This window comes from Danio rerio, chromosome 7 (genome assembly GCF_049306965.1).
Source record: "Danio rerio strain Tuebingen ecotype United States chromosome 7, GRCz12tu, whole genome shotgun sequence".
In the NCBI taxonomy this organism is placed as follows: domain Eukaryota; kingdom Metazoa; phylum Chordata; class Actinopteri; order Cypriniformes; family Danionidae; genus Danio; species Danio rerio.
Window position 1 is genome coordinate 56,376,822 of NC_133182.1, and position 15,521 is coordinate 56,392,342.

Below are 15,521 nucleotides of genomic sequence, written 5' to 3' on the forward strand. Positions count from 1 at the left end.
CTTTTGTCCTGTTGTTTCAGTTTGAATTTGTTTTTCAAGGTTAAAATAATCAGTTTCAGATTATCAGAGCATAAGTTAAGTCTGCACTGACAAAAAGATTTAGAAGTAAATAAATACATATTTGGGTGATGTAATATCATAATACAGCGGCATAGTGGCTTAGTGGTTAGCACTATTGCCTCACAGCAAGAAGGTTGTTGGTTTGAGTGCCGGCTGGGCCAGTTGACATTTCTGTGTGGAGTTTGCATGTTCTCCACGTGTTTGCATGGATTTTCTCCGGGTGCTCCAGCTTGCCCCACAGTCCAAAGACATGTGGTATAAGTTAATTGAATCAACTAAATTGGCCGTATTGTACAAGTGAGTGTGTGAATGCGAGAGTGCATTGGTGATTTCCAGTACTGTGTTGCGGCAGAAAAGGTATCTGCTGCGTAAAATATAAGCCAGAATAGTTAGAGGGTCATTCCACTGTGGCTACCCCTAATAAGGCACTAAGCCAAAGAAAAATTAATGAATGAACTCTAATGCTGATTATAAATGATGTTTAATTAAGTCTTTAAAGTCAGGTGAACAAGTAGTTGTGGCAAACTTTAACCCAGTAATATAATAAAAAATATTGAAGAAGGGATTTTATTTTTGTGCTCCCCTTTTTATCTTTCACTTGCAGCAAACTAACGGTTGGAGGGGCGTGGCTATGCATAGTTTGCCCAAGACTTCAGACTGACAGTTCCAGTGTGAATGCACATGGATAGATTTTGATTAAATTTGACCAAAAACAAGTGTTTAAATTATTCACCTTATGACTAACGATGTGTGCTATAGCAAAATAACTATGGTCAAGTGTCATTTCATGCATATTTAAAAATATACATTTTCTCATGTTTTATTTATCGTTTTTTTTTTTTTTTTTTTTTTCGATTCACTAACATTTTTATGTCTGTAGTTGCTTTGCATAGTGCTCTGGGTTTAAGAAGAACACAAATGTATTGTTACTGTTGTTGTTGTTGTTACAGCTGTCACGGTTACAGTTGAATGTGGAAACAAATGGAAAACAGCTATTTTGTGGCATTAAATTTAGGCCATTTACACATTGCAAACTTTCTGGAGTGACAAATACATTTATATGAGAATTAATAACCAAAATGATTTTGTGTGTATGTGTGTGTGTGTGTGTGTGTGTGTGTGTGTGTGTGTGTGTGTGTGCAACATGACTCATACCTAAAATTGTAATGATTGACATCATGGCTTAAATAAATGTTACAAAAGACTTCTTATGATCAGTGGCTTTAATTAAAATAGTGTCTTGTTTTGTTCATGTCTGAAAGACAGTCTGCTCTTGAAGTGTTGCCATTATCACTTGTAAGAGACACTTAAGCATCTTCAGGCTTACATCATCTAGTTTATGATGTGAAAGTAGACAGGTCGTGATGACTTCGGTATATGTGACTTGTTTATTTCTAGGATAAAGCATTTAGGTTTAAGTTTACTATAAACTTGTTCTTATTTTCGCTTTTTGTTCTTGTTTGCTCAGTTCGGTCTCATACACAATTTTTGTCACAGTGGTTTGGTTTACAAATGTAGTCATGCCTCCCATTTATTACTGTATTGTGTGTGTACAGAACACGATTAAGCACTATAATGTTTGTGGCCTTTGATCTGCACATGCTGTATCCGATTTTATTTTTTTCATCACTGAATGTTAAAACTAGGTCTGTTTTTTAAACATTTAATTATATACACTATTCATGGAAAAAAAAAAAAGGCAACATTTTTAACACTACATCTTGGTTCATGTAGAGCCAGTGTTGTGTGTAATTGTTACAAGGTAACTATTTACTGCAATTAATTTTTTTTTGTTCTGCATAATAAGCTAATTAAAGGGATTACTTTAAATTGTTTAGATGGTTTAATTACAGTTGTTTATGACGTACAAGCTATATACAAAATAATAAAATTATATAATATAATAAGTTTATATTTGTAACTAAAAAATACTGTCTGACAATTGCACACGCATAAACAATGTAATGTTTTAGAAATGCATGTCGTTATATTAATACTATATACATATATGAAATACAAAGTCATTCATTTAAAACATCTTAGTTTTAATACATAAAATGTTTCAAATGTAAGTGTTATTTATTTTTAATAAAGTCTAAAAGAACATGCTTGACTCAAATGTAATAAATCAAGAGTTTGACTTCTATTGTAAGATTACTGTGGATCTTTATTATTGAGTCAATTATTAAACTACTCATTGAGTAACTTTTAAATTTAAATACAAGATTAATGATCAAGTAATCAAAGTGAATTACACAACACTGAATACATCGCAGTAGCATATACAGTATATACTATAGAGTTGAAGTCAGAACTACTAGCCCCCCTTTGAACTTTTTCTTTTTTAAATATTTCCCAAATAATATTTAACAGATTCAGAAAATTTTGTTTAATTTTGGCAAGAATAAAAGCAGTTTTTATTTTTTAAATACACATTTTTAGGACAATATTATTAGCTTCTTTAAGCTATAATTCTTTTCGACAGAAAAAACATCATTATACAATAATATTAATTACCCTAACCTGCCTAGTTAACCTAATTAACCTAGTTAAGCCTTCAAATGTCACTTCAAGCTGTATAGAAGTATCTTGAAAAATATCCAGTAAAATATTATTTACTGTCATCATGGCAAAGATAAAAGAAATCAGTTATTAGAAATGAGTTAATAAACTATTGTTTATTGTGTATATGTTTAGAAATGTGTTGAAAAAATATGCTCTCAATTAAACAGAAATTGGGAAAAAAATGAACAGGGGGGCTAATAATTCTTACTTCAACTGTATATAAAGTTTTAAACCACCGATATTCACAAATTTTATTAATAATTGTAAAAAAATACAAGCAATTTTTAGTTTTGCATTTCTCCATAACTTTATTTACCATTAACCGGGAATTAACCAAAGCAAAAAAGTACAAAAGTGTACAAAATGTACACAAGATAGAACTAAGTGCATACTTAACATATACTCCATAAACAGCATTAGTCTGAGAGTTGTTTTATATAATGTCTGAAGGACTTTTTATCTTAATATAATATACACTTAAACAGGAAACCCCACCTGGGCAACTTAAAAAAGACCAACCACAATTTCCTTTTTACAAGCTGCAAAGAGGCAGGTAACTGTCAAATCAATAAGAGCATAATAACAGACCAGCATGTAACAAAGAGATGAAAAGGAACATTTTGTGCTTAGTAGAGTTCGAAAGTTCAGTAGTCCAGGCTGACACCAAGCAGAAGCTAAAGGAAAACTGTCAGCTCAGGTGTATTATAACTGGAGAAAATATTTATAAAAGTTTTGATGGCATGAAGAAAACAAGAAATAGACGTCCCATAAAATATATATTTGATGTCTAGATTTTGAGTTTTGTTTGAACTGATCATGCGATAACAAAAAATTATGGATACAACAGCAGATCAAAACCATCGTATAACACCTAACATGTTGTTTTGGTCATTCTAAAATTAATATTATTACCTCTCAGAACTGATCTGAGCTCCCAAAGAGTAGTCTTGCTCCCTTAAAAACAACCGTGCGTTCATTGTTACATCCTTTTTTTCTAAGGCACAAGTAGTTTATCATGAAAAAGGCCCACAGTGGCTTCACAAAGTTTTTATGTGATATTCCAGTTTTGCGCATAAATCTAATTCACCTCTTTGGATGGAAACTAAGCTAATGAGACTGCACTTGGTGGATTGCATCAGCACTAACCACCACAGCATTTATGGGTGGAGCATCTGAGGCCCAGACTAACAGCATTACTCAACAAATTCCCAAAGTTCAGTTCAGCTCACCTCATGCAGAAGAGCAGACATGTGAGGAACGGAGCCCTCGTCTCTCTTCTTCAACAGACGGCTACACAAGATCAGGGTGATCAGCGACATGATGAAGACGCCCAAATCTGGGGTCAGGAGCCACAGCACACCCTGAGGATCTTCCAGCGGGAGCCTGAAGGAGCAAACAAAATTCAGCTGTTACACAGCGTCATATCTAAACTATAAAGTGTTGCAAACAAACAAGTCAAAAGACTGTTAGTGATTATTAAGAAAATATGTATTTTGCTTTGTTACGTCCCAGGATGTATTTGTTTCTGTTTTGTATTTTCTTTCTTTCTCTGCTACACCCTAATAGGAGATGATGAACGTCACCTGCTGCCACTCATGAACCACTCAGTGATTGGAGGATGAGTAAAGTTGTGGGCATTTAAGCAGCATGTCTCCAATAGAACAGTGTGTTTTTGTGTGTGTGTGGAGGCTCTTTTGTGAGACTTTAAATATATAATTTGTTTATTTTTCTTTTCTTTCTTTTATAGATTATTTAGTTCTTCCCTTTCTCTCAGTTAGAGAACTTTTGTTTTGGCTTGAACCACCTCTTGAAGTTTTTTTTAACCCTCCCTCAATCCTTCAATAAACCTTTTGTTAATCTTTATTCAGGTCGCATAGTTTTGTCTAGTCCTTTGAGAGGTTGCTCATGGGACCTCATTGCTAACACACACACACAAAACTCCACTAACATTTTGTTGCGTGCCTGTGTCCCTTTAGACAGAGTTGAGGGGAACGTAACAGCTTATTATGTTGACCTGCTGAAATATTAAATATTACCATTAAAAATATTTAATTTTACAATTAATTATTAATTAGTGGGGCGAAGCAGTGGCGCAGTAGGTAGTGCTGTCGCCTCACAGCAAGAAGGTCGCTGGGTCACTGGTTCGAGCCTCGGCTCATTTGAGAGGAGTCTGGATGCAGACCTGGTGCAGTGCAATCTGGGCTGCATCCAGTTCTTTTTAATGCGCTCACCTAACCCTACCCCTAACCCTACCCGTCACAGTGACATCACTCACTCCATTAAGTCCATTTTGTCTGACATTGCATCGCTGAGTGATGCAATCTCAGCTTGCATCATAAAGACTGCATCCAGATATTATTGGCTCAGTAGGCATTTCTGTGTGGAGTTTGCATGTTCCCTCTGTATTCGCGTGGGTTTGCTCCGGGTGCTCCGGTTTCCCCCACAGTCCAAAGACATGTGGTACAGGTGAATTGGGTAAACTAAATTTTTTCGTAGTGTATGTGTGTGAACTAATGTGTATAGATATTTCCCAGAGATGGGTTGCAGCTAGAAGGACATCCGCTGTGTAAAACATGTGCTGGATAAGTTGCCGGTTCTTTCCGCTTTGGCAACCCCACAGAAATAAAGGGACTAAGCCGAAAAGAAAATGAATGAATGAATGAATGAATGAATAAATAAATAAATAAACCAGTTACTCAATTAATAATCTCACAATTCCATAGCATAGTATTAGGCTCCTATGTTTACTTACAATATTTTATTATTGTATCTAAATATAGATATTTTTGTTATTGTTTCTAATTCAATAACTGTATTATAATGTGAATACAAAAGACAGTAAGATGTTATAAACAGCAACATCATGTTTTGTCAATGTTTAGTGTAAAAACCATTCTACAAAAATAAATAAATAAATAAATAAATAAATAAATAAATAAATAACTGATCTCACAATTCCATGCACGGGCCATGATAAAGATATTAAAATAAAATAAAACAAATTAAATTAAATTAAATTAAACTTGTACATCTCTAATTTTTTTCGTTTAACTTAGCATTTTTTTATTAGCTTCCACCATTTACATGAAGGAAATTCACTTTAATGGCATGACAATAAGCAATTTAAATGTATTATAAAAATCCTTTTCTTTTCCATTGTCAAAGTAAAATGACTTAAAACTAAACACAGTAGCCTGATAAAAATGTCAGATGAACTTAAGAGTTCATAAGGTCTTCAATAGGTCAGCGTGGCTCCTCACACACACGTGCTCTCATTCTCTACATTCTCCACATACCTGGACACTCCAACATGTCTTGATAGCGTCTCCCATGAGCTGCCTAAAGAGAGAACAAGAAAAATTAAGAGAAAGAGAGAGAGATGGTTAGTACACTGGATAAAGTAAGTCACAATGAGTTCTAAGTGCTGGACATTGTCAAGTAGGTCATAAAGAGGAGGCAACCGCAAGTGCCCTCGCAAAAGCTCCTGAAACATTTCCATGAGCCACTGAACTCTCCTTTGGTTGAGTCAGCCAAAGGCTACCAGCCCTTCAACTCTCTGCAGCCTGCCTGGCGACTCCTTAAAGATGTCTGGAACTCTGTGATGATTCATAAGGTTCTTCGGGACAGTTTGGAAAGCCAAACGCAAAACCTCAAATGAAGGAAGTTAATGACTGTGGTTGCTCAAACAGCTTACATATATATCATGTCATTCTAAAACATCAGCTGCTCCATCATACTGTGATTCTGTCAAATCCAAAAAATTGGAGGACAAATCGGTTTGGCGATCAGATATTGATTTTATTTCATAGGTACTTGTTTACAGAAAAAAAGGTGTAGACTATAAAATGACTTTTTAGTTAATCAAATTACTATGGAACCAACAACAAAAAAGACATCAAAACATCTATTGTTATCAAGTCAATGGTATCTTGCAACTGGATTACAATATTAAGTTCCAAGGAACATTTCATTTGTTTTGGTAATTGTATAAGTCCCCCATGTTAAGCAGTTAAGTTGTATTATTATTATTATTTTTTATCCTTTCAACTGATCTTCAGGTTTGGCAGGAGCACTTTTAGGTTAGCTTAACATAAATCATTAAATCTGATTAAATCTTTAAGGCTAAAAAAAAAAAGAGTACAGATAATATTCCTATTAAAAGCTTGACTCTACTGTAGTTACACTGTGTGCTAAGACCAACAAATGTTAAGTTGTTATTCTCTATGTTGATATGGCTAAGAACTACACTCTCGATCTGTCGTATTAATCAAAAAACTTGATTTGCTTTCAAGGAACTTTGCTTCTCCAACGCCAGTTCTTTTGAATTTTTGGAGTAAGATGCTAATGGTTCTATTTGTTCCAATGATTTATGCTAAGCTTAAAGTGCTCAAGCTAGACCTAAAAAATAAATAAATAAATAAATAAATAAATAAATAAATAAATTGCCTCAATGGATTGAAATGGTAAAATGCAACTGTTAAGCATGCAAGTCATGATTTTGCCAAATACGATGTGATCATAAATTAATATCTATGTTGATCCTGGAACATCATTTTTGTTTGAAAATTTAAACCATAACTATTTCTTACCCCTAACCCAATCATAATTTTATATTATTCCCAAAATCAGAGGGCAATAATAGTTGGATAGCACTTGTATACAGTAGAAGTGCATAAACTTACCCATGAGCTTAAACTTAACATAAACAGTAAACTTATCCCTTAATTCTGATTGGCTGATTTGAATATTGTTCCAGGATCAACATGTTAATTCAGGAACATCTACTACTTGGTGAAATCAGGCTGGTGGTTTAAAACATAAATTATGTGCCTGTCTTAGAGGGAAAATCTGCCTACACCAACAGGTGTCAGTAGTCTATATTTGTCATTCACAAAAGGGGACTCTAAGACTATGGACAAAGTCCCTTACAGGAAAAGTCTTCTAACTCTTTGTCCATATTTGCAATGCCTCAAAGTCCCATCTAAATGAATGGGAGAATCCTAAGATTTCGAGAACTGCTCACTGAATTCACAATTAAATGACATATGTTAAATAAAGTCTGAAGTGACCTGCCACATTACTGTTGTTGCCTAAGCATTAGTTACCATTAAAATTAAATATATTTACAGTTTTTTTCCAGCTATTACATAGCTATTACACATGCCGCAACATCAACCTCCTTTACTGCTGTTTTAATGGTAAATCACAGGAAAAAGCTACAAATACTTGAAGAACAAAGACAAAACCCACAGCAAAGACCACATGACTACACTGAAACAACACGGTATGTGGTGGGATTTAAAGTGATGTCATTTCTTCAGTCAATATCAATGCAGGCACTCAGTAGTCACCAAATGACAGTGTTTGCCATAACAAACGAGCAAATATGATATGTACACCCCCCACCCCCTCTCCAAACACACAGAACCAAAAAGAAAAGGCCGGACTTCCTTCGCTGTGGCAATCGAACTGACTGTTGCACTTTCTACTGTCACCATAATGAGAGTTAATGGTTATTGTATGTCTATTGCACTATCATTACTATAGTTTCACAAACTGAAAACAACATAGTTGCCATTTTTAAAAGCAATCGAGTTGATCAATTTCTTCATTTCACAGGACCATGTCATTATAGAAATATATGAATATTGCCCTTATTCATAGGGGTGTGGCAAGCAATCGTTCGAGAAATTGATTCTGAGATTTCCAAAATGCATTGCTGTTCTCTCTTGAATCAATTCAGGGTACTGTATATTGGATAATCAAATACTAATGTTTTTACACCTGTCACAGTCAGTTAAGTGGAAAAGGAGCGAAGACTCAAGTGCAAAGAAATAATGGGTATTTATCAATAATAAATTAAAAAGGCAAAACAAAACTACCCCGAGGGGGAAAACATTAACAAAACACACAAACTTGGCTGGGCTGTCAAGACAAGGCAAGGCAAGACTGGAGCAGGAACACAGGGGGAGTGTAGACGACAAACTGGCACAGAACAGAAGACATGAGGAGATTATAAGCAGTAGAAAATTAACACACAAACAGGTGAACACAATTAACTAATAATGGGTTAACAAGGAGGGTGGGACTAGACAATAGACGAGAGAGCGCATGACAGAGACAAGACATGCGCTCACATGAAACAGGACAAGAACATGTAGCCAATGAGAGAACTCATTAACCGCATGTTCATGACAAGACAAGCACAACACTGAAGCACACGACAAAAGCACGTGACCACAATGTAAACACATAGCCACGTGCTTTGACAACAGACGCAAGACACGACCACACGATGAATGAAAACACTCACTGTGCGCTCACACATGCAGCGTGCATGCTTCATCCCAGCGCCGACCAAAACCGAAACCAACTAGACTGAGACGCTGGGAATGAAACACCACGCTGCAGACAGACGAACACAAACACGAGTACAAGAGCACACACGGAGACACACACAATGACAGAAACAAGTGCTCGACCCAGGAAAACTTGAGCCGAGCACAACAGGACAGGACTAGACATGACTAGTGTCCAGATTCTGCCACCAAAACAAGAATTTACATGACCAGAGTGGCAGAACCCTGACAACACCTGCCTTATTTAGTTCAGTTGAATCGAACTGTAGTTCACACTAAGGCTCAATCCCAATTACCCCTTCCCCTTGGCACTTGAAACAGAGTGTGAAGGTGAAGGGCTTCAAATTTTACCACTAAGAAATGGGGCACCACAACATCATCGGCACACCTCATTATGTTATCGCAAGCTTTAACTACATATGAGATTGACAATGGCGACTGCTAGTTATGCCAGTTGCATAATTTTGTGGTATATATCTCCAGGAAATCACTGAATGCAACAATTTCATGTTATCATAACGATCTAATGTGGCAATAAGCTCATAACTGTACTGTGTGTTTACACCATGGTCATATTTATCTAAACACACAAAAACAACAGTAACATTATAACAGACACTGTAGAAAACTCCCAGCCACTAGGCTTTTCTGACAGGGTATTCCAGTTTCATCCAGTGACAGATGTGGAAGTACTGTATGTTGTGGGACTACTACATGAGTTATTATTATGGATTAAAGATAGCGAAATTAAGCGGGTTTTAAAATAGTTTTTTTTTTTTAACATGATGATTAAAAACAAACGGTGTTATGAAAGTATTAAAACATATGTTTGTTTGTCGAAAATTTGAATAATAATGACAAAAAATACTAATTTGTGCATCTCTTGACCTCTATGTACAGCCATGCTGCCTTGCAAATGGTGCATTCTGCAAAATTTTTATACCCCTTGGTTTGGAGTGTGGTCCTGGAAAAAACATTTTAAGGGCTATCTATCTCTTCCCCTTAGCCCTATGCCTTCAAGCTAAAAAGAATAGGGACACACCTACCCCTTCATGTAAACGTGCAAAATAAGGGGAATGAGAAAGAGGAAGGGCTAAGGGGTAGAATTGGGCCTAAAAGTGGACCAAACATGTGTATAGAGTCACAGAATTATGCTACAATGTACCATTTGTTGCTCCTGGTCTAGATTAAATGATCTTAACCAAAGGTGTTAAAGCATTCTCAAATGTTCAACAAGAAGATCACCTGTGCATTTTTCTCATAAGTTGGCTTTTATGTCCCAATATTACTATAAACACAGATTACTACAAATCCCCTTGTAATTCACTTAACCTTTCCTAACTTTAATAAAGATTATTTTAGGTTCAAGTGATATTTGTAAGGAAATTGGTCCCAAGCTAAGTATAATTTGTAATGAATAAAGTACCATTTGCCATTAAAAAGTTCAAAATTGACTGAAGAAAATTAGTAATGAATTTTGAAAATCTCAGATTTGGTGCAAAATCAATATCTCCATGAATATCTGGTTTTCAATAACCCAGCCCAACTGGAAAAGACGTCTGTGCTCTTTGTGTTGCTGCACCTAGAAAAGTTAAGTATTGAACATTGGTGTGTAACTGATTAATGTCACACACTTCAATTATATCTCAAATTTTGTACAACCACAAATCACAAAAGATTGTGACAGTATGAACAATGCAAATAAAAAAGTAAATAGTCTTTGACTATTCAATAAACACATATTCCAATTTTGGTTCTTGCAACACATTTCATAAAAAATGTTGGGGCAGAAAAAAATTAGGGCTAGCAATTAGGAAAATTGGTTAAATAATGTTGTGGTTTAAAACAGGTGACGTCAACAGGTTATTGTGATTTGATCTGGTACAAAAGCTCAAAAGATCAAGGTGCTCCAGGATTGGCCAGCTCAGATATGAACATTATTGAGCATGTCTGGGTAAGATGAACAAAGAGGGAATGAAGATGAATCTAAAGAATACTAATGAATCTTGGGAGTCCTGCGAAAATGCTTTCTTTACCGTTCCAGATGACTTTATTAATCAGTCATTTGAGTCATTGCAGTGATGTATGGATGCAGTCGTACAAGCTCATGGGAGTCATACAAAATATTCATTCTTTTTTCACAGCACCATGACATTATTTCTTTTAAGTGATAAGACTTTTGTCTAACCAAAGACAGATCTTACTGTCCTAATGAAAAATTAATAATCAAGGCATATTTAGCTAAAATAAGCATAATCTAGAGGCTTTTGTCTTTCATATAAGCCACTTCTGTTGCCAATTGACCAACTGGAAGTCAAGTTATTATTTCTTGTTCCTAAAACTTGGATAGGCGACAAGACTTTTGTCAGGTAATGTATGCAAATGTCTATTTCCCCCTTTTTTTCTTTAGCAGTACAATACTAAAGAAGATCTTATCAGCTTATACAATATTCCTTGAAGAATTATAAACTGTATCTGACCATTTGAGAGTCAAAAAAACAAAAACAAAAAAACACATACAGACGAAACTAAATAAATACCTGTGGTACCTGACAACACACTGAGGTCTTATGAAATGAACTGACCATCTGTGCAACGAAACGGGACATTGTTTACAACAAAATCATCTCAAAACCACAGCTTCTATAAACAGTGCTGAACATGTTTACGACTGCCTGGAGTGCAAGCTTTCTAAAACATAATGGCATGCAGACACAAACGCACATATGACTCTGTTTGTCATTAGCTTTGTTTCCATGCACCCGATTTTTATGTTGCATAATTCTTGATTGTGTATGGGTCAAACTTACAGTTGTGTCCCAGTGCGTCATCAAGGCTTGGGATGGTATACAGGCAGATCTGAAAGGTAACGTGTCCCAAGATAAAAATCAGACTGGTGCTGAAGAGTGCCTTGATGTAACATCCAGTGTGTCCTGTGGAAAGAAAAACACAGAGAATGGTCAAAGTTGAAGGATTTTGTATAGATCATAAAAAACACAATGATCAATGTTTACAGAAACTGCCATTTTCATTCATAAACTACCCTATTTTAACATTAAATTAGTTTTAACCTGATATTTTTAATAATAAAAATCCTAATATTAAAAGTCCATGGACACAGTTAGTGTCAGCTAAACTCTGTTGCCATAACAATAGTTTAATAACAGGCCTTGCAGAAACTCTCGTAATATTTAATTGCAACATTTACATTGTTGCCACCCAAAAATGGGATTTCTAACTTTTTTCCAACAACGCAGCAGTATAAGAGCAAAGAAAGCACATGTGCGAGTGTTTAACTTTTGTGAGAATTGGGAAAATGCAACGCAGGCCCAGTTATTCTAATCATGGCAGGACCGTCAAAATAAGCCGCTGAAAAAAAATCTGCTAACGCATGCACAAACCCTTCACTACAGCAACACATGGTCACTGTTAAGCTAAATTTACCTTAAAGAGAGCTATGACTTTGCAGCAATAGTTTTCAAGCTCATTTGAGCTGAACTCACGCCCATGCACATGTATCGACAGTGTGTAGAATCATTAGAAACTCAAAGGATTTCTTTCATACAGTTAAAAGCACACCACTTATAAAACATAAACTGAAGAATACATACATACTGAGTACTAGTGTGGCACAGTGAAGCTTTTTAGAATCTGGGTAATTATTGGTGTTTAATTTGAAAAGACGTCTGTGCTCTTTGTGTTGCTGCACCTAGAAAAGTTAAGTATTGAACATTGGTGTGTAACTCATTAATGTCACACACTTCAATTATATCTCAAATTTTGTACAACCACAAATCACAAAAGATTGTGACAGTATGGACAATGCAAATAAAAAAGTAAATAGTCTTTGACTTGTATTTCATTGAATGATTTGTATTATTATTATTTTTATTTTTTTCCAAAATAAACACATATTCCAATTTTGGTTCTTGCAACACATTTCATAAAAAATGTTGGGGCAGAAAAAAAATAAGGGCTAGCAATTAGGAAAATTGGTTAAATAATGTTGTGGTTTAAAACAGGTGACGTCAACAGGTTATTGTGATTTGTTCTGGTACAAAAGCAGCATCTAAGAAAGCTCTAGACCTTTATGACCAGTTTGCTAACAAATATGAGAGAAAATTATTGAAATGTTTAAAAACAATGCCCCTCAAAGAAAAATAGGAAGATGTTTGAATATTTCACCAAATATTTTCAAAAAGTATTTGTTGTATTGTCTGCAAAGAAATACAAGTGAAAGTAAATTTAGAAATCATTACTTTTTTTTATTTGCGTTTTCCATACTGTTATAGCTTTTCTGATTTAGGGATGGGGTGCCATTTACACAACTGCATTTTCAATTTAAATCATTTTCATTTTTGGTGTTTTTATTGCGTTTCAGAAAAATGGTCTTCATCCACACTATACAGTGTAAACCTTATGATACATGACCATATCATGTTCCACCAGGCAAGCAAGTATATTGCCGGCATTCCTACTTGCCATCTACCAGTTGCATATTGGTCATATGAGAGACAAATTAGGGATACATACGCAATGGTCCAGTCAAAGAGTAACTGTGGACAGTCGCACATCCATTTTCAAAACTTGGAGCTTCAGTCCGTGTAGCTGTAGTTTAGTTTAGGTAACTTTGGGTACTTGCCAACAACTACAAGTAAAAGATTCCTGTATTTCACACAGAATTATCCTTTATTTAAGAGATATTCCCATTTAAATGCTTTTTTTACTTTGTACAGCAGGTGTAATTAGTGTTATTAGTTACGTTTCTATAAAAAGATTTAAAAAGAATTTATTTGCAAAACTGGAAAATTGCATAAAGTCTCCACAGTTTCTATCGACAAAATCAAAGAGAACAAAATCCTCACTTCCTGATTAAAAAAGTCAGGAAGTAAAAAAGTAAAACGGAATTTGCTGAGGTAGGAGCTGCATGAATCTTTTCTTTATTTAATAAATTACTGGGTGGCGTTTGTGTGATACACGGAGCACAGATGTTCTTGACAGTTCTGGGGGTCATTATTAATATGATAACACTAATACTGAAATGGTTGAGGCATTTTAGATTGACCAAAATAACGTTTCAGATGTTTTACAGTGAGCTCAGCCTGCTGGTTTGTCCATTCACACACCTTTATCACATGATTTCTTAAAAAAATCCCATGACTTTTTTAATATTCATCCTGGAATTTCTTAGGTAAAAGTGTTTCCATTGTAGTTTAAGTGCATCTTTTCCTATAGAATAAAACGTTTATCCTACTCAATTATGCACATTTTCTGCACAGGATTCTGCTTAACAAACCACATAATTCATACAATTTCATAATTCACACATTCATGTCACACTAAAGTTAAGTAATAATAGTAGTAATAATGCTTTAGTAAGCATTATGTGTAGGAAGAGAGAAAAACGAAAGTTGCACAGTCGACAATTACACCCTGAAATGAGCACCACCTGAGGTCTGTGGTTGGGTCTTACTGTAAAACACTGATGGAATGTACCACCACATAATGTAACCTGTAAAATTTTACTAGACAGACAGCAGATGAGTGACGCTTTCAAGTAGTTCTGCCAAACGCAAACTCTTCTGTTTTCAGTAAATAGGGGCTGTTTACACCTGGTGAACTCATGCGTTTTGTCTGATCGGATAGATATTTGATTTGTGAAAATGATTCCTTTTACATATGGCCACAAACTGTATATTTGTCTCTGCTAAACGGATATAAATCTGAGTGATAGTATACCATTTTCTAATATACTGGTATACTGCATACGAACCTCATTTTGGCTGGATTTTGTTCAATTTCACATTTTTTAGGTTCGATTTTTTTCTTAAAGTGTCAAATACACCACTTTGTTTCACCTGTTAATAAAAAGGCTTTGAACTTCACTTATACTCCAGTAATCAATCAGCAGTCAGGCTCTGCGATTCATATTAGGCTAAATGAAAGATCTATTTCTGTCGTACAGATACGAACAATTTATCAGGCAAAACTCAAAAGGATTTACATTAATTTGTGTATAAGCTACTCTCAAAAAGTCAAAACTCTGTGCCCTTTGTGAATGAACAAAAAAACTATTTGCTATTATTTAATATTTCCTATATTTTCACAGAGAAATGATACAGGTGCAAGCTGCGTCTCTGTTCTTAACGCTGACATTTGACATTATTTTAACATTTTAATTTGATGATTTTACAGTGATAAAAAATTTTATAAAATGAAACAAACATCACAAACTGCTATCATTGCTTAATAAATTTGCTCTGTTATATCAGACGGTCATATAGTCCATAACACGCTCTTTCACATGTTTATTTATCTGTTTTATTTATATTTTGGGAGGAACACAATTTGCATATGTGGATTCAACAACATGATGCGTTTAGACCCGTCCAGTTTCATATGGAATGTGTTCCAGTCCTCCATCTGAAGTGGTCTGAACAAGGGCTGCACGATATTTGTAAAACAATGACTTGTAATATTTAGATTTTCTACCATATACATTGCAATATGAATATAACTTCACAAGATGACTTGAGT

The 15,521-nt window shown here is 35.0% G+C and overlaps 1 protein-coding gene across 1 annotated transcript in view; it reads right to left on the reverse strand.

The window, feature by feature from the left end:
- The window catches only part of piezo1 (piezo type mechanosensitive ion channel component 1 (Er blood group)), a 188,287-nt gene that overhangs the window by 89,344 nt on the left and 83,422 nt on the right, over nt 1–15,521 (reverse strand). Inside the window, exons 3-5 of the mRNA XM_691263.10 lie at nt 11,795–11,917; nt 5,922–5,964; nt 3,855–4,008 (exon numbers count right to left, since the gene is read on the reverse strand). Of these exons, the coding sequence (XP_696355.4) occupies nt 3,855–4,008; nt 5,922–5,964; nt 11,795–11,917 (320 nt within the window). The remainder of the gene's footprint in view (nt 1–3,854; nt 4,009–5,921; nt 5,965–11,794; nt 11,918–15,521) is intronic.